At 38.5% G+C, this 24,541-nt stretch overlaps 1 protein-coding gene across 1 annotated transcript in view; it reads right to left on the bottom strand.

Annotated features, from left to right (window-relative positions):
• The window catches only part of LOC114646560 (glypican-1-like), a 118,347-nt gene extending 94,611 nt beyond the window's left edge, over window positions 1-23,736 (bottom strand). The window contains exon 1 of the mRNA XM_028794812.2: window positions 22,911-23,736. Coding sequence (XP_028650645.1) covers window positions 22,911-23,070 — 160 coding nt within the window. The 5' untranslated portion in view covers window positions 23,071-23,736. The remainder of the gene's footprint in view (window positions 1-22,910) is intronic.
• Between the last annotated feature and the right edge of the window lie 805 nt (window positions 23,737-24,541).

Below are 24,541 nucleotides of genomic sequence, written 5' to 3'. Positions count from 1 at the left end.
CACTGATTGGAAAAACTAGGACAACTGCATTCTCATTGTTCATTCATTGTTGGATTTACTCAAATAAATTACAGAATCTTTTTACAAGCAATATTACTGATCAAATACATCTTTTACATTTAAGTAATGCTAATTTATAACTGATTTACTCATCTGAAATAAATAACAACACTGAAAAAAAATTACTTGTCGGATGTACTTCATAACATTATGACACCTATTTCCATTTAGATAAATTAAGTGGTTCTAATTTAAAACAAATATGTAGATCTAACATATTAATCTCTTGTTATTATACTCATAAAATAAATCTTTGGATTTACTTAATTTGTCATGCAAAGTTTTTTTTCACCCCCAACACAATTTACTGAGATTATTTTAAAGCTATCCAGATATTGGGGTGTAATTTATATTTAAATATCCATTTAGGCCAGATCAACACAAGATGTCAAAAATTGTGGAAGATTTTCTTCATTTAATTTGGGGGATTGGACTTTTTGTGAAATCTTAACATTAGTAATTATGTTGTATAGGAAGCAGTGAGAAATATGCTTTTTTGGCACCCATTCCATGCCCACCCAACCTGGAAGGGCATCTCACACTAAATCGCCTTTCCCGAGATTTCTTTCATTTTTCTTATCCTACAAGGGTTTGGACTTTTTTCTTGTCATATTTGAGAGTCAAGGCTGGAGGTCTGTCAAAAACAGGGCCTGTTAAAGCCTATTGCAGCATTGCTTGTGTGATTTTGAGCTATACAATAAATAAATGGTTGCTGTTGTTATTGATGTAGGTAGGGCAACAAATTTCTCAATGTATTAAAATAAAAGTATCATAAATCAGCTTCTGCAAACACACAAAACCCACTGCACTTGAAGAAAATCAATTTTTTAAAATTCTTTAACTTTCTTTCAAACTGTACAAAGGTGTGGAGATCCCTTGGACCATAATGCAACAAAAGGGGCAGGTCTTTATGCAAATATATGGTAGTCACGTACATAAAACTTGTTTATTTTAGGTAAAATCAACTTAATTCAACTGTGTATTATACAGTGAAAATAGGCATACCATGCTTTGAGTATTAAAAAAGTCTTAATTTTGAGTAAGATTAATATAAAATGGGTGAGTAAGGACAACAATCCCTAAGGCTGATTACACTTCTATTGAAAGAAAATAATTCAATGGTTTTGTTTCAACATGATTTAATTGTGCTAATGTGCCATCTGATTGGGCAGCACAAAGTGCAATCACACATACACACACCGAAAATGTCAAATTCACATCGGGATAATTAGAGATATGGAAAGAAAACTGAGTAACAGGAGAAAAACCCACATAGGAACAGAAAGAACAGGCAAACTCCGCAGAGACTGTGAGTACAAAGTGGCTGTAGTATCTGCAGCTTACTACTGATCTCTAATGATTTGGTAGAACTGACTGCTAGATGGCTGTCCTCTTCCTTTCTCATCCCTTCCCCTTGCATCTTTCTCAAAGCCCTATGTTAATCTGAAGAGAATACAGAACATTGGTAGCAGCTACAGAACTCATATAATAGTGTGTAATTTTTTTTACTTAGTAGTCTTCTAGCTACTAATCTCTCTAATGTGGGTATAATGGGGGACATTACCCAATATTTTAGCAATCGTTTCAAAGCTGTGAAGTTAAGGAAGACAAAATGTGTTCAGCTATATGCTACAGATCAGCACATTCTGTCCCAGTCACTAATCCTCTACATGATCAGAGCAAATCACATAACCTGGCGGGGCTCCATTTTCTGAAACATATAAAAATGGCTGTGGGCGTTGTCTTCATTATGAGAGGCACAATATACTGTATAACTATTTTAGTCAGTTTCCATGTGGAGTTCAGTAATAGTATGTTTTCAGATATCAATTTAATTGAATTTAAATACACTTCTATGTACATAACAGTACAAAAACATGTTTCTTTCAGTAATACAGTTCTGGAGATTGTGTGGAGCTCATGATGCGTAGATGTTCTCCATTTAGTTATTATTAGCAAGTTGTCTAAATTTGCATCCATGAACACAGCATCAGCAGCAGGCAATCTCAATGTGAATGCAGCACCGCTTCAGATTTGTAGAGTCGTACCAAATGGTGTGTATTACCTAATAACAAGTTAAGCTCACACCATGCATTATGTGTCTAGAGTCATGTTTTGTAAAGGAGTCGGCTAATGCTAAAGAATTACCCAGGACAGGAGACGCGGAGCTTCCTCTGCATGCTGTCCCAAGGGCCTCCTATTTTGAAGGTACTGACGGCACATTTATGTCCGCCACCACTGGCTTTTAGTTTCAGGATTAAGTAAATACTTCCCAGTAAACTACATTCTGACTAAAAACTTTTTGCCTTATTTTCTGAAAAAAATAAAATTGCAAATGCATCAGCAAAAACCATCATGCCATGTACAGCTGCCTAAGTAGGGTAGATAAACTTGAAACTTGAAAACGATGATATTGAAATAAAAAATTGCTGGTGTACAAAGCAAGGAACTGAATGCACCATACCATACGTGCAACATTGAATAAATGAAAGGAGAAAATGAAATAGAATCACAAATAATTGATCAATCATTCACAATAAAATGCTTATTTCAGGCTGAGAAATACTGAAGGTCTTACTGTAAGAGCCAATCTTAGAAAGTTAAAGCTTTGAGTTAGTATTTGCTTAATTTAAATAGAATATAAATTTCCTTCATAGTCATAGACAATGGTACAGCCTTCCCCCATAACCCCCACCCCCCCCCCCCCCCCCATAAGTTAGTATGAGATAAAACTTTCTTGCACTGTAAAACACGATTTAAGCAATTAACAGTGTGTTAATTGAGTCAGTGCTAACAGGGACTGAAAGACCCATTTACAGCACAGAAATGGGATAGCATAGTTTTCTGACCATTTTGAAATAGTTCAGAAACATTCAGAAGTGATTTTGTAACATTTAGAAATTGTTTAACTGTAAGCAAACTTAAAGAAATGAAACAGTATTTATAAGCTTTGAACAGAACTTCTTTTAAACAAGAATTTTTCTCATTTTTGCTATTTCAATTTTCTCTTTTTTGTGTTAACTGTTTTACCTTGAATGTTTACTTAAGCTTTTCAAAAACGAAGATATTGTGTCCGTGGAATCATTTCGATGGGTCAGGCTTTTGCTGAATCCCATTTACAAGCTGGAGCTTCTGAACTTTGGTCATTTTGGGTAAACGCAGCTACACTTACTTTAGAAAACTATCTCTTCCTCAATAGTTGTGGTAGTGTGATTAATTCTCACTACTGACAGACTGCTGTGATCTGTGCTCATTGCTGGCAAGTTGATGACTGTTTCCACACTGACGTTCACTTGAGTGCACACACGTGTATAATGTATTCACTCATACTGAGCTCATCCCAATTGAACACATACATTGAGCCGTGATGCAAGGAGAATGATGCACACTACGCAGTGGTAAGCTAACATGTAGAACAAATGAAGTACCTGATAGATAGATAGATAGATAGATAGATAGATAGATAGATAGATAGATAGATAGATAGACAGACAGACAGACAGACAGACAGACAGACAGACAGACAGACAGACAGACAGACAGACAGATAGATAGATAGATAGATAGATAGATAGATAGATAGATAGATAGATAGATAGATAGATAGATACTTTGTTAATCCCAAGGGGAAATTCACATATTCCAGCAGCAGAATGCTGATAAAGAAACAATATTAAATTAAAGACTGATAACAAATGCAGATAAAAACAGACAATAACTTTGTATAATGTTAACGTTTACCCCCCCCCCCGAGTGGAATTGAAGAGTCGCATAGTTTGGGGGAGGAACGATCTTCTCAGTCTGTCAGTGGAGCAGGGCAGTGACAGCAGTCTGTTGCTGAAGCTGCTCCTCTGTCTGGAGATCCATCCATCCATCCATTTTCCAACTCGCTGAATCCAAACACAGGGTCACGGGGGTCTGCTGGAGCCAATCCCAGCCAACACAGGGCACAAGGCAGGAACCAATCCTGGGCAGGGTGCCAACCCACCGCAGGACACAGACAAACACACCCACACACCAAGCACACACTAGGGCCAATTTAGAATCACCAAGCCACCTAACCTGCATGTCTTTGGACTATGGGAGGAAACCGGAAGCGCCCAGAGGAAACCCACGCAGACACGGGGAGAACATGCAAACTTCACGCAGGGAGGACCTGGGAAGCGAACACAGGTCCCCAGGTCTCCCAAGTGCAAGGCAGCAGCGCTACCCACTGTGCCACCATGCCGCCCTGTCTGGAGATGACACTATTTAGTGAATGCAGTGGATTCTCCATGATTGACAGGAGCCTGATACGAATGTAATGGACATGCCTACTTACTGACCCAGTAAAGCTATTGTGTTGATTATTACAGAGAGACCAGACATACTTACATACATACCCAGTAAAACTCTTCATTCTATGTCAAGCCTTTCTATAGTGAACACTGTGCCAAGATACTTTACATTATAGTGATATGACACAACAGGAGAGTAGGCAGGCTAAGTGACAAGTTCAGTGTCACCGGCTGAGTCTCAGGTAGGGATTTAACTGGTCTACCTATTATCTATATCTGTGATACCCATCACTTGTAACTGTAGACAGTTATCAATGATAACTACTGTACAGTACATATATACTGATTATTTACAGTCTACTTGTATTAAAAATTACAAATGATTATCAAGTTTATTTTTGTGTAGCACTCGTCTCTGAGTGCTGTCATTATACCATTTAGTGATGATTAGTGCAGATTATATGTGATAACAGTTACACCTCATTGTCTAACGCAGAGGTGTCAAGCTCCGATTCTGGAGGGCCGTGGTGGCAGCAGATTTTAATTTCAGATACTTTCTTAATTACTAACCAATTGCTGCTGCTAATAGAACAAACTGCTTTTGCCTTAACTTTAATTGACTTGCTTTTTAAGATTCAGAATTCTTAATTGGATCCTTTATCTTTGCATCAGCTAAACAATAAAGAGATATAAAGTGTGCTAACAGTTTTGGGAATACCTGGTGTAGAAGAACTAAGAGACCATTAAATTAAACAACATGTTTAATTAACACCAAGAATTGGCTTCTAATTCTAAAATTGATTTGAGGGAAAATGGTGGCCCTGCAGGAAGTTAGGTTGAGACTCCTGTGTTAGCTGGTCATCTGCCGGCTCATTTTGTATCTTTTTATTGTTTTGGATAGTGGAGAGGGAATAGAGAAACAATTAAACATTCTAAACTTTTAAAAGCATGTCTATTCAATTAATGAAATCATCCTTCTTTTACCATAGGGGCAGTAATCAGTTACTAATTTAAAAAATGACTGCATGTTTTCTCCATGGTAAACCAATATCAGCTTTTGCTTTTGTGTGACAATGTATTAACTTATTATGAAAATACCATATTGTTTAGCAAGTACTGTACGTTTATTTAACACCAATAATTTTAGTCATACATTTCTTCATATTCTCACTATATTTTAAATATGTAACTGTACTGCTAACGCTGTAAAAGCAGGCCAAATACAGTGAGGTCCTTGAAGCAAACCTGCTCCATAGTGCACACGGCCTCAGACTGGAGAGACGGTTCACCTTTCAGCACAACAATAAGCCAAGACGACACTGAAGGAAAACTTCAGGAAGTCTGTGACTGTCTTTGAGTGGCCCAGCCAAAGTCCAGACTTAAACCTCATAAATCATCTGTGGAGAGAGCTGAAGATGGAGGTTTACAGACATTTCCCATCTAATCTAGTGGAGATTGAGAGTCTCTGACAGTTAGAATGGGATAAACTGCACAAATCTGGGTGTGTAAAGCTTGTCGAGACTCACCCCAAGAAAAATCGAATCTGTAATTGCTGCCAAAGGTGCTTCTACAATATACTGAATTAAGAGTCAAGATACTTGTATGAATGAGAGAGTTTCATTTTTTACTTTTAATAAGGATTCAAACCTTCCTGAAAACATGTTTTCACTCTGTCATTATGGAATACTGAGCGTAGATCGATGGGCAAAAATTGTAAAGTTTTCCATTTAAAATTAAATCTACAACACAGTAAAGTGTGCAGAAAGAGAATGGTTCTGAATCCATTGTATGTTCAAAACTGCAATCTGCACTGTCTAAAAACCATAAAATCAAAAAAGAAAAATTCTAATGTCAGTTACTGGTTGGTAGCCCTACTACAAACATAAGAACGTATCAAATAAGTTACCTCTTAGTGCTAAATTTACACCAATATCTGTATTGCGTACCATAAATTCAGTGTTTCCCATCTGAATGAGGAGATTGACAACATACTTGAAATACAATTCTTTAGTTAAAGAAACGTTTAATAGGAACGAAAGGTTATGGAGAAGGATTTTGGTTTTTAATATATTGACACATTTTTCAATATGAATTTTAAATTTAACTTCAGTTAAATTAAAAGGCAATCATAAATTCTGGTTCCTCCCTGTGTGGATAGCGCTTTGAGTACTGAGAAAAGCGCTATATAAATGTAATGAATTATTATTATTATTAAATTGCATTATACTGCAGTAAGAAATTGCAATACCTAATAAACATACAAAATAACAATATTATTGCAGACTCTCAAACAATTCTCATCACTACTGATTATCTACAGAAAATGTGATAAAAATGGTTCAGCACTTTACATATCATAACAATTACTTGAGACTTTCTACAAATTATGCATGATCTCAATTGCCCCCTACAGATAATGTATGCTAGCATTTACACGTAATTATCGACCAATTAACAATTACTTGTGAGTAATTCCCAGATTACATATGGTAAGAATTACTTGTGATTACCTATTGTCCACCAGTTATAAAAACATTTGTGATTACTAACTTATTAACCTCTAATATACGTTCCTGTATTTATGAACATTTTGTGAACAATTGTTATTTGTTTATTTTAAGGCCTGCTGGGACTGGAATCCCAGCTGAAGCAGAACTGGGATCTTTACCCGGCAGAGATGCAAATAACATGAAAGGACAGAGGAAGACAACCTTATTCAGGACAACCTAATTGCAGCCATCCTGGACTTCAGTACCGCTAAAAAGACCAACAGGGCATATTGGCAATTGGGGTTCCTTTGGCCAGTCCGATGGGTTCTGTGGGTGTCTCCAGGGGGTGCTAAGAAGATTTATGAGCCCTACTTTGCCAGGCTCCAAACATACCCGGAAGTACTCCCGAGCCACAGTATCACTATATCGAAACTGCTTCCAAGTTTTGCATAAAAGGAGCAGCTTCTTCATCCAGGGAGCCATAGTTGGGAGAAGGAAGACAAAGCTTGCTGGAAGAGTGGACAGACAGCAGTGTTGCAGAGAGTGAATTAGAGTTGTGGTTGTGGTGTGGAAAACACTACCCTGTAAGAATTTCACACAATGAAACCCTTTCTGTTTAAGGAAAATACGTGTCCAAGCCTTTGTGTATATATACAGTCATGTGCGTGCTCATAAGGAAATCTTATGGGCTCTAGTAATTGCAATTCCCTGCCATTCCACGGATTGGCGCTGTGTACTAATGCTCTTTCTCTTCCTCCTCTGCAGTCCAGTAGATTGATGGCTTTAACACTGATAATGTCACTTCCTGTATCCATCCATCTAGACCTGCCTCTTCTGCCTAAGAAGCCATTGCCATCTTTGCACAGTATCTGTTAAGACTCCTACTTCAAAAGATGTATTTTTGCAACACCATTTGTACAATGTGTTTTATTTCATTTCAGTTATACAGGGTTTTCCTTTGGGTGCCTGTGTTTATATACAGTGTATACATATATATACAGTGCATCCGGAAAGTATTCACAGCGCATCAGTTTTTCCACCTTTTGTCATGTTACAGTCTTATTCCAAAATAGATTAAATTCATTTTTTTCCTCAGAATTCTGCACACAACACCCCATAATGACAACGTGAAAAAAGTTTACTTGAGGTTTTTGCAAAAAAACTGAGAAATCACATGTTCATAAGTATTCACAGCCTTTGCTCAATACTTTGTCGATGCACCTTTGGCAGCAATTACAGCCTCAAGTCTTTTTGAATATGATGCCATAAGCTTGGCACACCTATCCTTGGCCAGTTTCGCCCATTCCTCTTTGCAGCACCTCTCAAGCTCCATCAGGTTGGATGGGGAAGCGTCGGTGCACAGCCATTTTAAGATCTCTCCAGAGATGTTCAATCAGATTCAAGTCTGGGCTCTGGCTGGGCCACTCAAGGACATTCACAGAGTTGTCTTGAAGCCACTCCTTTTATATCTTGGCTGTGTGCTTAGGGTCGTTGTCCTGCTGAAAGATGAACCATCGCCCCAGTCCGAGGTCAAGAGCGCTCTGGAGCAGGTTTTCATCCAGGATGTCTCTGTACATTGCAGCAGTCATCTTTCCCTTTATCCTGACTAGTCTCCCAGTTCCTGCCACTTAAAAACATCCCTACAGCATGATGCTACCACCACCATGCTTCACTGTAGGGATGGTGCCAGGTTTCCTCCAAACGTGACGCCTGGCATTCACACCAAAGAGTTCAATCTTTGTCTCATCAGACCAGAGAATTTTCTTTCTCATGGTCTGAGAGTCCTTCAGGTGCCTTTTGGCAAACTTCAGGCGGGCTGCCATGTGCCTTTTACTAAGGAGTGGCTTCCGTCTGGCCACTCTACTCTACAGGCCTGATTGGTGGATTGCTGCAGAGATGGTTGTCCTTCTGGAAGGTTCTCCTCTCTCCACAGAGGACCTCTGGAGCTCTGACATAGTGACCATTGGGTTCTTGGTCACCTACCTGACTAAGGCCCTTCTCCCCCAATTGCTCAGTTTAGATGGCCTGCCAGCTCTAGGAAGAGTCCTGGTGGTTTCGAACTTCTTCAACTTACGGATGATGGAGGCCACTGTGCTCATTGGGACCTTCAAAGCAGCAGAAATTTTTCTGTAACCTTCCCTAGATTTGTGCCTCGAGACAATCCTGTCTCGGAGGTCTACAGACAATTCCTTTGACTTCACACTTGGTTTGTGCTCTGACATGAACTGTCAACTGTGGGATATAGACAGGTGTGTGCCTTTCCAAATCATGTCCAGTCAACTGAATTTACCACAGGTGGACTCCAATTAAGCTGCAGAAACATCTCAAGGATGATCAGGAGAAACAGGATGCACCTGAGCTCAATTTTGAGCTTCATGACAAAGGCTGAGAATACTTATGTACATGTGCGTTCTCAATTTTTTTATTTTTAATAAATTTGCAAAAGCCTCAAGTAAACTTTTTTCACGTTGTCATTATGGGGTGTTGTGTGTAGAATTCTGAGGAAAAAAATGAATTTAATCCATTTTGGAATAAGACTGTAACAACAAAATGTGGAAAAAGTGATGTGTTGTGAATACTTTCCGGATGCACTGTATATATATATATATATATATACACTATACACGCTAGCCTCTTTGCGGTTCTGCCGCTCGCATATGGGGATGTGGATGTACAATTTAAACAGATATTTATTTTCATGGGAATTGTTACATATGCATAATAGAACTAACTATTATACATTACAGCGAGTAATTAATCTTATTAAAAAATAGTAAAACGTAATGTGAATGAAAATGATGTTTCATGTTGCGTTTTTTGTTCTGTTTGGCTTTGAAATTAACACGTAAATACTTTTTAAATTTACACCTTTACTATAACACTTCAGTAAAAACAATTTTTTTAATTAAATTTTCGTTAATATTGCATTTAATTTTGATTCTCTGTTTGGACTTTCATCGTGATAATGCAATGTATAATTGCCCATGATTGAATTTCATTTCTTTCTCTCTATTAAATAAAACGACTTTTTCGAATGTTTGGCTCTGAGATTTGTTAATTGTCTTTGCAAAAGCTATTCTAATGGAAAACTGTTAACGTCTTAATATGAATGACATGTCAAGATCTCCTTTGTTGTCTAATGTTTTTCACTGAAGATGTACTACATTACCTTTCTTGGATACATCTTTTTTCTACAGTAATACGTGCGGTGGAAGACCGGACAGTGTTAAAGGTTGTAGATATTCTATGGGATATTGTAAGTTGATGTTTTCATGTTCCACACAATCACCAACAACTATTTCAACATAGTCTATTGATATGCATTTAACCAATTTGCAGTGTAATCGATTGACATTTTTGGTGTTTAATCGTTTGACGTCATCATTTCTCTGTGCTAGGATTGCCCGTGTACTCATTTTTTCTGTTGATAACCCTTTGTGATGAAATTCTTCAATAAGATTTGGACATAATATGTCTTCTTTAATTGGGAACATAAACTGATGAAAACATTAACGTTTATAAGGGCTGAGAGTGCAGGAGCAGGAACTGTGCCTGTCAAAAGCATTCACACGAATGAGAGGTGAGAGTACCGTGTGCGTGGTTGAATATGGTTGAGAGGAGACCGTGACTTGAAAAATATCTGTTGAAAAAAGTCTTGCCTCGTTCCAAGATTTTTTTATATAATAGAGATAAATCACAAATAATCTAATTTAATCACCTTTAAATATTTACAAAAACATTTATAAAACTTAGCCATGTTAACCCATAGAGTATGTGTGGAAAAAGTTACTAGTGATTTGTAATCAACTCATTATCTGAGATAACAACTGTATTTTTTATATATACAAATAACTCATCAGACCAAATAACAGATTACCTAGTGGTTATTTAGGGACTGATAAAAATTGACCTTGATTATATTAAGATTACTGTTACTGATCTAATAATTACTTGTGATGCCTACCAGAGGCGAGGCAGCCAAATACCTCGGACACCAAATGGCATCCTTTTACATGGGTACTCGTGACAATGAAAAACCTGTGGGCATCCGGATTCAAACATAAAATGAAAAAAACTGCAAGGATACAGTTGGAAACCTCCCACCTAGGGGAAGCTTAATGTCCATTGTGCAAGTGTTCGTGACTAACATTACTTTTTTAGTAATATTGAATGTAATCAGACTTATTTATTTAGACTTTAATCATAATAAACATTACCATGTCGGGTGAGCTGTCAGTCTCTATGGAGTTTTTTGCCTAGGGCTCTCCCCCCAAATCACCTCTGCTGCCTACAGATTAAGTGTAAAAAAGAAACATTTTTATGATGTGATTCCTTTTAATAATAAATAAATGTGATTGGCTATCAGTTTATTTGTTATAAAAGTTACCTAGGATTATTTTCATTTTTGTCGGATAACAATTATAAGTAATTATCTACCAATTACCTAGCAAGTATCTGTGATTTTTTAAGATTACTTGTAATTAAAATGAACCACGGCTATGCAATGATTATCTGTAATAACACATAATCACAGTTATCTCCAAATTACCCGTGATAACAATTATCTCTTATTATCTAAGACCGGCTTCTGATAACTTTCTTCATTTTTTCTAATTAAAAAAAATCTAAAAAAAACTGCAATATTTTCCTTAGGACACAATAACTATTAATATTTGCTTTCTAATTTACTCAAACCAAAAAAAAAAGACACAAAGAGAATGAGAATATACAGACTCCACACAATCGAGGCAAGGAGAGCAATGGCACTAACCACTGAGATCACTGCTGCCCCCTATATACTCTTATTTAAAGTTCAATGAAAAAAACTCAGTTTATTATATAAATATATTCATATCTCTCACACTCAAAAGCTTCTTCAGACAGAAATAATCAAAATGTGGTCCCTATTTTAGATAGATAGATAGATAGATAGATAGATAGATAGATAGATAGATAGATAGATAGATAGATAGATAGATAGATAGATAGATAGATAGATAGATAGATAGATAGATAGATACTTTATTAATCCCAAGGGGAAATTCACAAATTTAAACTTAACCATTAACCATACATAAATTGCTACTACAGCATTAACAGAATCAAGTTACTGAGTGACAAGCGTACAGCCACCACGTTAAACAAGCCTAGATTGGATTACAGAACGTAATTACATCAGTAGGGTGGCATAACTGCTGCTATCTCATGGATTCAGCACCCTCAGTTCAAATCCCACAACCAGTCTGTCCGTGTGGAGTTTGCACATTCTACCCATGTCTCTGTGGGTTTTTCTCTCTGTTTTCTTAATTCATCTCAAAGATGTGCATGTTTGATTAATTGCATGATAATCAGATAATTATCCCATCTGTGGATGTTGTGAAAATTGTTGCTATATATTATACCACTAAATCATAAACATGCCACGTTTTGTAAAGCTCATAGAACCAACAGTATTTTGCAATTCTCCTTTTACTACCAAAATAAAGAATGTGTTACAGTTTCCAACCCAACGCCATTTCACTTGCTAATTTGATCTTCAAAAATGTCACATGTATAAAAATAACAGCAAGAGAATGACACCGCTGGAGGTCAGTGTGAACCTATAAAGGGTAATGGCTAGGGAGAGAGCAGACTGCATGACCCTGACTAGAAAACAAGCAAGCAAATGATATGATTGTGTGTTTATGCAGTACAGACATTAGGATTTTATCTAAAAAATAAAATGGTCAGAATGTTAAGTAGTCCCTTATTGAAAGGATCTAGGGTACTGAAGAACAATAGCTATCTGCATCTAGAGTTGTACAACAAGTTACCGTATTAAGAAAGTTAATAAATTGCTGAAACAATTTTTCTGAATCAGAGAGGATGGCACAAACACAGTTAAAATACAGTAACTGGTGACTCCTGACTTGGTGCAGTAATCACTGCAACAATGGAAGAAAAAGATGTTACTAACCTTGTAAGTGCTGATACCTGGAGGTACTGAGCTAAAATTGTAAGAATGACTTCACAAGCTAAATTTGAAAAGCCTGGAGAAGCAACAGGAATCATTGTAGAGGTTTTAAAATTCTGGAAGGTAAATTGCTCCTAAATTACCCTCAGTTTGTCATATTCTAACTCGCGTAGTCCTGAACAGGATTACAAGGGGTGCTGCAGCCTATCCCAGCTGTCATAGGGTGCAAGACAGGAACAAACCCTGGACAGGGTGCCAGTCCATCACAGAGTGAACACACACACACCCTGACCACACACACTTGGAACAATTTAGTATTGCCAATCCACCTAACCTGCATTTCTTAGGACTGTGGGAGGAAAACCACCCCGACACAGGGAGAAAATGCAAACTGCACACAGGGTGAACCACTGTGCCACTCTCCACACCCGTCTCAAAATAGCTAACTGGGAAATTGTATGGACAAAGAGAAAATTGGCAAGTTATCTCCAAATGTTAATTACATTATCCACCATCTGTGTAAGTAAATCCTGTGGGGCACTAAATGCAAATTGTTTTGTTAAACAAAAATGCATCCAATTTTGTATATTTTCATGGTCCAGTAAATAAGCAAACTGCTATTGCTTCCTACAATGGCACTTTTGGCATGAAAAAATTCTGGTGGAATCACACCATAATTTTCCTATACGTTTTCAGACTTTTCTAATGTCATCATAAACGCACCTAACTAATAATAACCTGACCCTCATATTCTAGTAACTAGTGAGACATACAAGCTCACATATCTTTCACTTCACAAAAAAATCAATCAAACAGTGAGAGGCTTTTGCCTGATTTGCTTCAATTGGCACTGAGACGCCCCCTGACATTTTCATAATTTGCTGAAAAAATACAGAAACGCAAAAAAAAAAACGAGAGCCTGGCAACCTGTTTAGTATGTGCTGCCTAAACTGAAGCAGAAACACCTCAAGTTTAAAGTCAATGGCTTTGAATTGAAAAAGGACAAGCCGCTATAACACAGACAGGACCATACAAGCTACACACACTGCACCATTCAAACACAAGACTGGAGCTATCTGCTAGCACAACTAACCACTGGGAGGCCGAGTGGTGGTGGACAGTGAGAGGTTGGCAAAAAAGTGAACGGTTTATTTTCTACATACATACCTAATTATTCCATTCCAGGATTCTGTATTTCACTGAAACAGGAGCTTTAAACTGCTGGCTTATTTTCCATAAAAAGGAAAATTCATATGGATTCATTAATGTATTTTTCAAATTTGTCACCTTCAGTTGGTCTTCCCTTGCAGTGGATGAAGATAAAGATGCTCCTCAGCCTCATCACCATAATTTATTGTGCCCAATGCATACCTGATGTTCATGTTTTATTTTTGTGGCTACTTTTAAATGGGGTGCCAGTCCATTACAGGACTTTTCATACCTTTTTGTCAGCATAGGCTGGATAGCCTTGACTGAAAAGCTCAAAGATTAAGTAAAAATGTGTGATTTAATTAAAAAAAATCATTTTAATTCATTGATTAAGGTGCTCTGGCTATCAAACCATCTTGCTAACTGGATAGGTTACACACCCAAGAAAAAGCCTAGACCACTGCAGGGCCAATAGATCTGGTCCTAAGAGCCAGAAACAGGCTCCAAACACTCCACATGAAGATATTTCCACATACTATGCAAAGCAATAGTTTACTAATTCAGAAATAATATAAATTGTATGATGGAAAATTGGAAACACATTCATTTCAGATGACAAAGTGTAGATTTGTCTTAAGCAGTTCAATGTGATCAGTATGTCATGTCATTTTCTAGCTAACTTAGTCCTGAACAGGGTTTACGAGGGGTGCTGGAGCCTATCCTAACTAGCATAGGGCGCAAGGCAGGAACAAACCCTGGACAGGGTGCTAGTCCATCACAGGGCAAACACACATATACACACACCCAACATACATGTAATTGCTAATTCACATAATCCGCATGTCTTTGGACTATGGGAGGAAACTCACAAAGACATGGGGAGAACATATAAGTTTCACGTATGGAGGACCCGTGTTTCAAACCCTGGTCTCCTTACTGTGAGGCAGCAGCGTTACCACTGCACCATCATGCCACCCTTCAGTAATCAGTCATTTCATTTAAATAATTGATTGAAGGCTGTTACTAATTTTGTATAACATCTGAGGGGGCTGTGCTCCACTGGCCCTTACTGCAAAAATATCACTGGCTATATAGTTTGAAAATGTCGGGAAACATATTGTATAGATGTGTATAATTTATAAATTTCTTTTTAATCAATAACACCCCACATTCTACAGACTGAGTGGAGGCAGTTACAGAGGTAGGATACCCCCGTCTGCTTTTCACAAGAAACAGTCCCCTAGGAAAAGATAGAGGAGCAGATCCAGGAAACACCTCGTATCACTCAACTGACCTTGGGGCATCTGGGGGAGCTTGTTGAGGACAGTGTGGCCTGGTCAGTCCAGCACCAGGAAAAGCATCGTGAAAATAATGGGTAATGATGACTGTAATCTCTTTTCTACATATACTAAGATGACCCAGTAAGAACTGTGGCTGCAGACAACTTTATACCACGTGAATCAGGGGCTGGTTCATAAAAGGCACAGACAGAGAGGCACTTGTAATGGCAGCTTTCAAAGCCCATGATATGGGAAGTATAACCCTATAACAGTGGTTCCCAAACTCAATCCTGGGAACCCACTGTGGCTGCAGGTTTTTGTTCCAACCAGATTCATAATCGGTGATAATAATCGATGACAACTGATCTCATTTAACTGGTCTTTTTTACTCTTATCTTATTCTGCATTCAGAAAAACACGACAGTATGTTTTTTTACATTTATAAGACATTTAAAAAATTTTTTTCTAAAGCTATAAATGCTTAACCCTGTTGTTTTCCTGTTATTTTCCCCTTTTCCTGTGTAGTTTGCTCCCTTCATTTAACCCTAATAGTGACAATTAACAACCAGCACAGTAGACACCCAGGATGATGAAAGCAGCAACAACTTCAGTGTCAGACTCACTAATTAGTAAATAATCAATTAAATAACTAGAACACCTGGAAAAGCAGAATGAAAATTAGGTTGAAAATACTGTTAACGACTTAAAAAAAACCTACATGTTCCCCATATAACTGCTTATTACATTTCAATAAAAATCTACCAAACTTAGTTTGTAATTTCTACATTGACTCCAAAACACAGAAACTGGGAAATAATGACTCACTTAATTAGGCTAAGAGTCCAATGAAAAACAGAAGATGGTTGGAACAAAAACCTGCAGCCACAGTGGGTCCCCAGGAATCGAGTTTGGGAACCACTGCCCTATAAATATGTAGGGTGCCCTGGGGGGGCTACTAGCAACAAAATTCAGAAGAACACTACAAGGCAGTCAACCCAGAGATGGATGAAACTCTGTCAAAGAAGACTATGCAATCAGGGATGGTAGAGACACCCTGAAAATAAACACTGCTGGTACAGAGGAAGGACATGGGTGGGCGACGGGATAATGTAATAGGAGACATCCAGTCTGACTGATGGCAGCAGGAACGCCTTGTCCTTTAACAGAGAGTTGAGGCACGGGATTGCTGAGACACCTCAAACCACTAGTGTAAAGTTTACAATGATGCCTGCGAGTGTTCTCAAGATTGTCACTGAATGTATTCAATGCAGTGTCACTCAGAGGTGTGACCAGAACATCATGTGTGGGTGGGCGTTTGGCTTATCTGGGGGGTCAAAAAATATCCATCCATCCATCCATCCCCATTTTTGTAGGAGGGTCAAATAATAATAACAACATAGTTTTATATAACATATAAAAGCAAAAATTGTGGCATAAATCATAACCTATTGTTCAATAAAATTAACAGAGACAATGGAACTTGTATTATTATTTTTTGTGAACAAATCTACAAGGTAAATATCAATAAAGTCAAATGTGTACAACATATGAGATCATGAACAGAAATGTGGCTTATTGTAGTCATGGGAGGCTATAGGACATCAGTTTCCAGTGTTTAACCTGGATATTATCTACAGGACCAGTCTGCGGTTACTCTTGGCAAATTCTGAAATAAATTCATTCATGTCTAGATTTTCTGTGATGTTTTTCTCATGTGCCTGAATGACTAAATTTCTCTTCCTTGAATGCAGCATTGTTCAGCGAAGTGGAGTTAGAATGCGGTTCAAAGTAGAAAAAGAGCTTTCGCATACAGCTGAAGACACACCAATGATGAGTGCTGTGATGCAGACATGGCTCTGATGTGCAGGATACTAGACGCGTGTTTGTGGAAGCCGCCACCGTCTTTTTCTAGAGCTTTTTTCCAATTAGTGTAGCCGTGTTTGGTGAATATGTCCTCGCGGTCCAAATTGGAAACACTAAATTTGTGGCAGGCAAAGCAAAAGCTGCCATCATGGACAACAGAATATTCAAGCCATGGTCGAGACTGATACCAGCTTGCACTAAAACATCTGAGTGTCTTTCCGAATGCGCGCTTGGGATAATTAATTAAAACGGGCTGGGATGGGCTATCCATATTTAAGTCAGGCAGACCGGACTGTATATTTTGTTGAAGGCAGAGGTTTGGAGTACCCGACACGGCCGCAGAGCTAGAGGATTGTGTAGGCTTATCTACATCTTTTGGAATTTCAGTTCCCGACGTGGGTGCGCTGTGCTCCATGTTGGTAGCAGCGGTGCTGGGCTCAACCATGGAGCCAGCAGCTTGCGGAGGGACAGAGGTTGAAGATGTCTGTTTTTTAATAAGCCACCTATGCATAGCTTTTGGTGTTACCAACCAGAAAATAAAAGAAGAATGGAACGTATACACTGTTTTAATTAAAGAATGCGGTCAACAGGTTCAAAATGTGCTGCAAAATGTGCGGTGAAGTGAACTTTGAGCAGCACAGTACCTGTCTAGTGGAGGAGATACTGACGGATACACCCCAAATTCAAACGGGCCGATTGGAAAGCAACTCAGTTTTGAAAATCAAATGTTCTTCTCCAGAGTTTTCATTGGACAGACAGAGCATTTCACAGGGAGGGCACAGCTTATCTCTGGGGGGGGCAGTGCTCACCCCAGCCCCCCCATGGTCATGCCTCTGATGTCACTAGAAGTGGCTAGTCACTGCGTCTTAAAAAACATTTTTAGATGATCCCTTTGTGAACCTGGAGATGAGAGGGCAGGGGTTTGCAAGGAAAATAAGCCAAAGATTCTGTAAAGAGCAGTACAGGAGGTGAGAGAGATGGAGGAGGTGTTGGAGAAAATTCAGAGATTGGGAAGTGGGCCAGCTAATGATAGACAGATCATCCTCCTAGATGAGAAAGACTAAGAGAGGCACCACTTAGTGGTGTATATTGTGCACATTATGTTCCCTTCTTTTTATATACTATCCACTATAACCTTAATTTGCATTTTTCATTCCAACAGATGGCATATCACAAACATTAGCATTGCTTTTACTAATCCTATATCAAATGGCATTTAACAAGAGACCTGGCAAACGGACGGACACACAGATACACAAACAGCTATCCATTTATTAAGGTAAATATTGTATATATAAGGGGAGGCACCATGATGCATAAATAATAATAATAATAATTCTTTGCATTTATATAGCGCTTTTCTCACTACTCAAAGTGCTCAGCAATTGCAGGTTAATTTTTACAACTCTCTAATTTAACAATGCTTTTATAAACATGGTTTAAAAATACTTAAATATTACAATGGAGTAAAATAAAGCATAGCAGGCAAACATGTTAATGTTGTGTAGTTCATTGTCCTTATTATACAAATAAGTATTTTATAAGTAAAGAGAACTCTATTTTTCATTCTAAAGCCCCTCACGTGGAATTTTACTTGCAGTGGTTATATAAAACATAATGATTGAGAACATAAAGATCCCACTGAAAATGTAACCTAAGGATGCACCTGTCACTCTGCTTGCAATGGCACCCCATTTATAAATTTCTGGATTTTTATATTCTCTGGCTGGGTTCTCCTGATCCGGCCGTCACCTCATCCGCAGCTAACCTGTGTCTGGCCTTCCCTGCTCCTGTCTCGTAGTGCTACTTAGTGAAGTGAAATGTAGCACCTTACAGAGACATCATCTTCAGAGTATTTGCTTCAACAACTAGCCAGCATCACAATACTGTGAATGATGAGTTATAAACTTATCAATAAATGATAGATAAACATAAAAATGAATTTCCATCAACTGTGTTAGTGCAATGAGTGAAATTGAAAGAGCATGTCAGTCAGAACAGAGTGAATTTATAAGACGGAAAAGGTGCCTGCCATATAGTGCTTGTTACCAGTTTATCACTCAAACACCCACCCATACTGGGCCAGTTTTGGGTTATTGATCAAGCGAATCTGTATGCCTATGAAATGTGAGCAGAGCCCATCTACGCTCTTAAAAATAAAGATGCCAAAATGGTTCTTCAGGACAACGCCATAGGCTAACCATTTTTGGTTCATAGAAGACCATTCCACATGAAGGCTCCAGAAACAATGACTTGTGAAATGCCAACGGTTTCATGTCTTTAAAAGGGGCCCTTCTGCAAACAATAACACAAGCTAAGTTCAAGTCTTCTGGATCTTTTAGTATCCAGTCTATTATATGTTAAAGGTTTCTGTGCCGTCCACATATTAGGAACCTCTTCCAGGTCTAAGGAGTAATTTCATATGCAAAGAACCCTTCCCAGATTTAAATGTCTTCAAGCAATAGTGCTACAAGGAACCACACAGCCCAGTAAAGTGGTACTAAAGAGAAATTCAGTTTATAAATTGCAGACTAGTGGTGAGCTGTGAGGGAGCAGTGCTTACTACTGCAACCACTCTAAGGGCATTTCTGATTGTCTCTAAATGAGTTATATTCATCAAACAGTTACTGTAAATTTATATTTTACCGGGGATACTAAGGTCAGGAGGGTCCCAGTTCTTGTGACATTTCCCACCCTAGTGCCACTTTATACTTACAAGAGAGATTCGCTGCCAGATCATCCCTCACCTAAACGGATGTAGTGATTATCAGCCTCTGTGTGTAATCTGCACCAGTAAATGAGACAAGCCCTGCCTTTATAGTTATATAAAAGAATTTTTTTACGATTATACGCTTTCTATCATTAAGCATGTGGCCTTGAGCACAGAAATAAGCCAAGCATTCAGAAACCATTAAGTGACCTTGTCAGATGAGCCAAACAAAACCTGCATCTCTTACAACCACAAGAAGTGCTTTGGTTTAATGCTGCATTATCAAAACTGCCTGATATTAAAGCATCAGGTGTAGACCAGCTTGAAAATGACACCGTAATGATTTTAACAACAGACACACAAGCACATACACACTCCACAGCAAATGCATTATGATAATTAAATGAGATGAGAATCAACAAGCCAAATGATGTCGGCTTTTCGACAGACTCCTGTGTAGGCTGCCTCGATGTGCCACTTCACACAACAGCCAACATCACACCATCACCCACAACATCGTATGCCATCTAAGACACCCTTTAACTGACAGAAGATCACAGCTTCTGACTCGGGCTCAAGAATGCACAACACATACACTTTTCCACTTACTGACATAAACACCAAAAGCAATGGCATTTGAGAAAAGGTCCGGATGCCGCAAAGGCTGGCATCCAAAAAATTACCACAACATGCAGAAATGCATTCAGGGTGAAAGAGATGAGCAGAACTGTTAAATGGTGAGCACCACCCTTAACAAACCTCTATCTATCTATCTATCTATCTATCTATCTATCTATCTATCTATCTATCTATCTATCTATCTATCTATCTATCTATCTATCTATCTATCTGTCTGTCTGTCTGTCTGTCTGTCTGTCTGTCTGTCTGTCTGTCTGTCTGTCTGTCTGTCTAGTTAACCAATCTGTCGTTATTCATTATTAGTATTAAAAATGAAATTCACTTTCCAAGATGGGAGGCTACAAATGTAACTCTGTTGGCTGTTTCCTGACTGGGGCACCTGGTGGGCATCTTCAAAAACAAAGTCAAGGACACATTCACACCTGGGCAACATGCAGACTCCTATTAAGCAGACGGCATTCTATTACCCTCTGTAACCCAAGGAAATTAACACTTTGCAACAGCACAGTACAGAGGGCAGTCCCAGACTTTCTTAAATAAGCAGCCCACTCTGAACTGCATGGCAATCCTGACTTCTAATAACTGTGCAATGCTATGGATGAGGTGCCAGCAGCAGCAGAGCCAAAAAGCCATTACTGTGCACAAGAAAGAAAGAAAGAAAGAAAGAAAGAAAGAAAGAAAGAAAGAAAGAAAGAAAGAAAGAAAGAAAGAAAGAAAGAAAGAAAGAAAGAAAGAAACGTGTTTCAATTAATGTACTCCCACTTTCTTATTTTCTACATGCTTCTTCAAAGTGGTCATATTGAAAAATAAATGAATAAGAAGAAGAACCATGTTTACGTCCATCCATCAATATACCCATCAATTCAAATGTAGGTAAATGAAGCAAATATATGAAAAAACAATTTAGAAATGTTATGCTTAAGGGAATAAGACAAAAATACTTATTAAACAGATTTTGAAATTTCAGAGTTGATGACATATGATAAAACATTAAAAAAATATTTTGAAGTAAACAAAATTGACATGGTACCTAATACATATAGCATTTTGTTTTAAATTACATTATTGTTTCAAAATGCTGAACTATATCAGGCATATAGTTTGGTGTTTATGTTTGGAGTTGTTAAAAGCAAATGATGTCTACCAAGACACCGTTCACAGTGATACAGAATGTTACATACGGTGTCTGCTAAAATCGTAGGACACACAAAAGATGTAAAGAAGGATAATACAAACTTTAAAATGAATGTCAAATTTTGAATGAGAACTACACTCAGTGATGATTTGTACTTTTTTACCTTTGTTTAGTCTCTTTGTCTTTTTTTATTCTGCTGTAAATGTGCCAAAATTTTACCTTATCTATAACTGAACTTGTATGTATTTATTTGTATTACAGAAATCATATACATATAGTCCAAAAAATAAACTGCAATTAAATTTTTTTATGCAATCAACTATTATTATTAATATTATCATTATCGATAAACAAAAATGATTGTCATTTTTATTATCAGCAAGAAACTAATTTTTTTCTCATTATTATTATGAATAATTTAAACGTGTAGTCATGATTATTATTACTCCACATTCATAATGCTTAGATATATATTACACTATTTTATATATTTAATGTCTTCAGAATTTTTAGAAACACTTTTCACCTTAAAAAGTGCTCAAAAATGAAAAGATTTAACAAATGACCGCCAAAGTCTCTACTTTTAATTTCCATTTTTAAAAGGCAAAATATTCGCTTCCAAAACATATACTTGAATGTTGTGTTATATCATGTGATGTATAGGTAAATAATTCATGATAGAAATAAAAGCTGGCTGATGTTTAGTGACACTGCTGCCGATTTCCTTCGCGATATGAAGTGATGGAATCCTTGCGGTTCAGGAGCAGGTCGAGGAATGCGATGCGCCTTAGTCAGTGTGAACCTCAGTGACCTCGGCACACAAAAATTAGGGACAGTAGCCGGCTCCAAAATGGACTTTCTCTGTTGGCTTTACTTTAACTGCTCGTTGTTTTCCCTATTTGATTAATTGCTACTAAGTTTTTCCAAATACTCATTGCTCATTTTTCATAATCCGTTGTTACATGAAATAAAGAGGTGTCTGATACCTTTATATTATGACTGTGTTTAACAAACAAACAAAAAAAGATCGACTATAATTAGTAAAGAGTTCATTCTTCTGACATCTCGACAGTCCGCGATCCATTTGCAGATGCGCTTTTTGCGCCTCAAAAGCAAATACAAACTGTTGACTTAACGGATATAATTCGTCAGTGACAGGATCTTGGGGCCGCGTAGTGACAGGCAGACAAGCGTGCGGATTTCCACACGTCCTTAGGACGGCTGAATAAATTAGCGCGGGTGTAAGTCGATGGCTCACTGATCGCATGCGAAATCGGCTGAGCGGGGCTGAGCGGCACGGCGCGACAGAGTTCCAACACTCGGAGATGGCCGGAGCGCCAGGTACAGTTACCTACCCGATATTTCAGTCTGGGGCACTCCACTCAGGCTGAATCCTTTGGCGCTGTAGAGCTGCCTGACTTCAGCACAATTCCGTGCTTTAGTGTTCCCGTTCTCTCCGGCAACCGATGCGGCCACATAGGCTACAAGGCACCAGCACAGTGATCCCAAATCCATTTCCACTACACACGGAGACTTTCTGCTCCAGCCAAGGTGAGTCCTGTGAAGCCCTCGGCGATGTCAGCGTATCCACCTTGCAGCTCGGAGCGAAGTCCCTCCGGGGAGGGAGGGGGTGGTTATTGCGGACAATTGCCGACCTTCCCTGTGCCCTTCCCAGTTACCGATTCCAAATCAGAGCTCCAGCTGGGAAGCGCCCCGTGCGTGCTTGCACATGCCCTGCCTATGCGGGCTTTGCGAGTCGCAAAAGCGAGTGGCGATCTTCTGAAACAACGACATGCACTCTCGGCTTCCAAACCACAGTCAGGTCCTATGCCGATAGACAGGTAGAGGGTGCAGGGACTGGAAAGTGTCCAAAGGTAGTCCCTGATACCTAGAATCTAGAGCTGCGGTACCGCAGAGTGCTCTCCTCGCAGACTCCCTGGTGTGGATGACAGCTGTAGAGTAAGCAATTCCCTTCCAGAGAGTACGGAATGCCAGTAGTGTATGGGGTTAAAAGGGATGTTAGAATATCGATTTTCAGAGTCCACAGAATGCACTCCCTGTCGGAACTAGATGTGGACTCAAGGATGCTCTCCTGACACCTCACCGCCGTTCGCTTCAGGAAGACTGGAAAGTCAGCAACTGCAGGAGGAGCACTCCCTCTCCCTCTCCCTCTCTCCCTTCCCTCTCCCTCTCTCTCTCTCTCTCTCTCTCTCTCTCTCTCTCTCTCTCTCTCTCTCTCTCTCTCCCCCTCTCTCTCTCTCGGTTTCTACCGCAGACCTTCCCAACAGCACAGGATGTTACATCAATCGTCAACCAGAGCCAATGGAGTAGGGTCGGACGGATTTAGCCTGCATCTCCTCCCTCCCCTTCTCCTCCTCCTTTTCTTGTCTTTCCCTTGCAAAATACAAATGGGAATCACAGGATTTTCCCGGGTGTGATGTTGAACATCACGGGAGAAATCACTGAAATGCATCCTTCTTTTTTGCATGTATTAATTAAGTACGATAATGAAAAGTAATCCTTAGTATCTTTCCATTTCTACTCACTTTCACAATGACTCGATTTACCTTGCAGTTTAGCAACAACTGCTATTCGTTAGACTTCATTTATTTCACCCTTAATTGCACCTCCAGACTCCCATCTTACAGTTCTTCCTACCGACCCTGCCCGTTCACACAGACGCCACTGTTACCTGGATATTTTAAAAATAAAAAGTAAAAAGTTATATATATATATATATATATACATGGCAAACCAGGAATTGTTTTAATCAATGTGAGTGATAACTAATACAAGCTTTTTCCAGGAGAATCTCAAGAATACATCCCGTATTGCACTTTTTAAGGTGAGTCCAATTCATTTGCAATAATGAGTACTTTTCATGTTAAATACTATCTCAAAGAATAAAAACATAAATTAATTTTCTATATTATAGGCTGGGTTGTGGGCGACAATTTTTATTTTGTATTGTACCTTCACAACAAGC

This window comes from Erpetoichthys calabaricus, chromosome 2 (assembly GCF_900747795.2).
Source record: "Erpetoichthys calabaricus chromosome 2, fErpCal1.3, whole genome shotgun sequence".
NCBI classification, from domain to species: Eukaryota; Metazoa; Chordata; class Cladistia; order Polypteriformes; family Polypteridae; genus Erpetoichthys; species Erpetoichthys calabaricus.
This window is presented reverse-complemented; position numbering and strand designations above follow the sequence as displayed.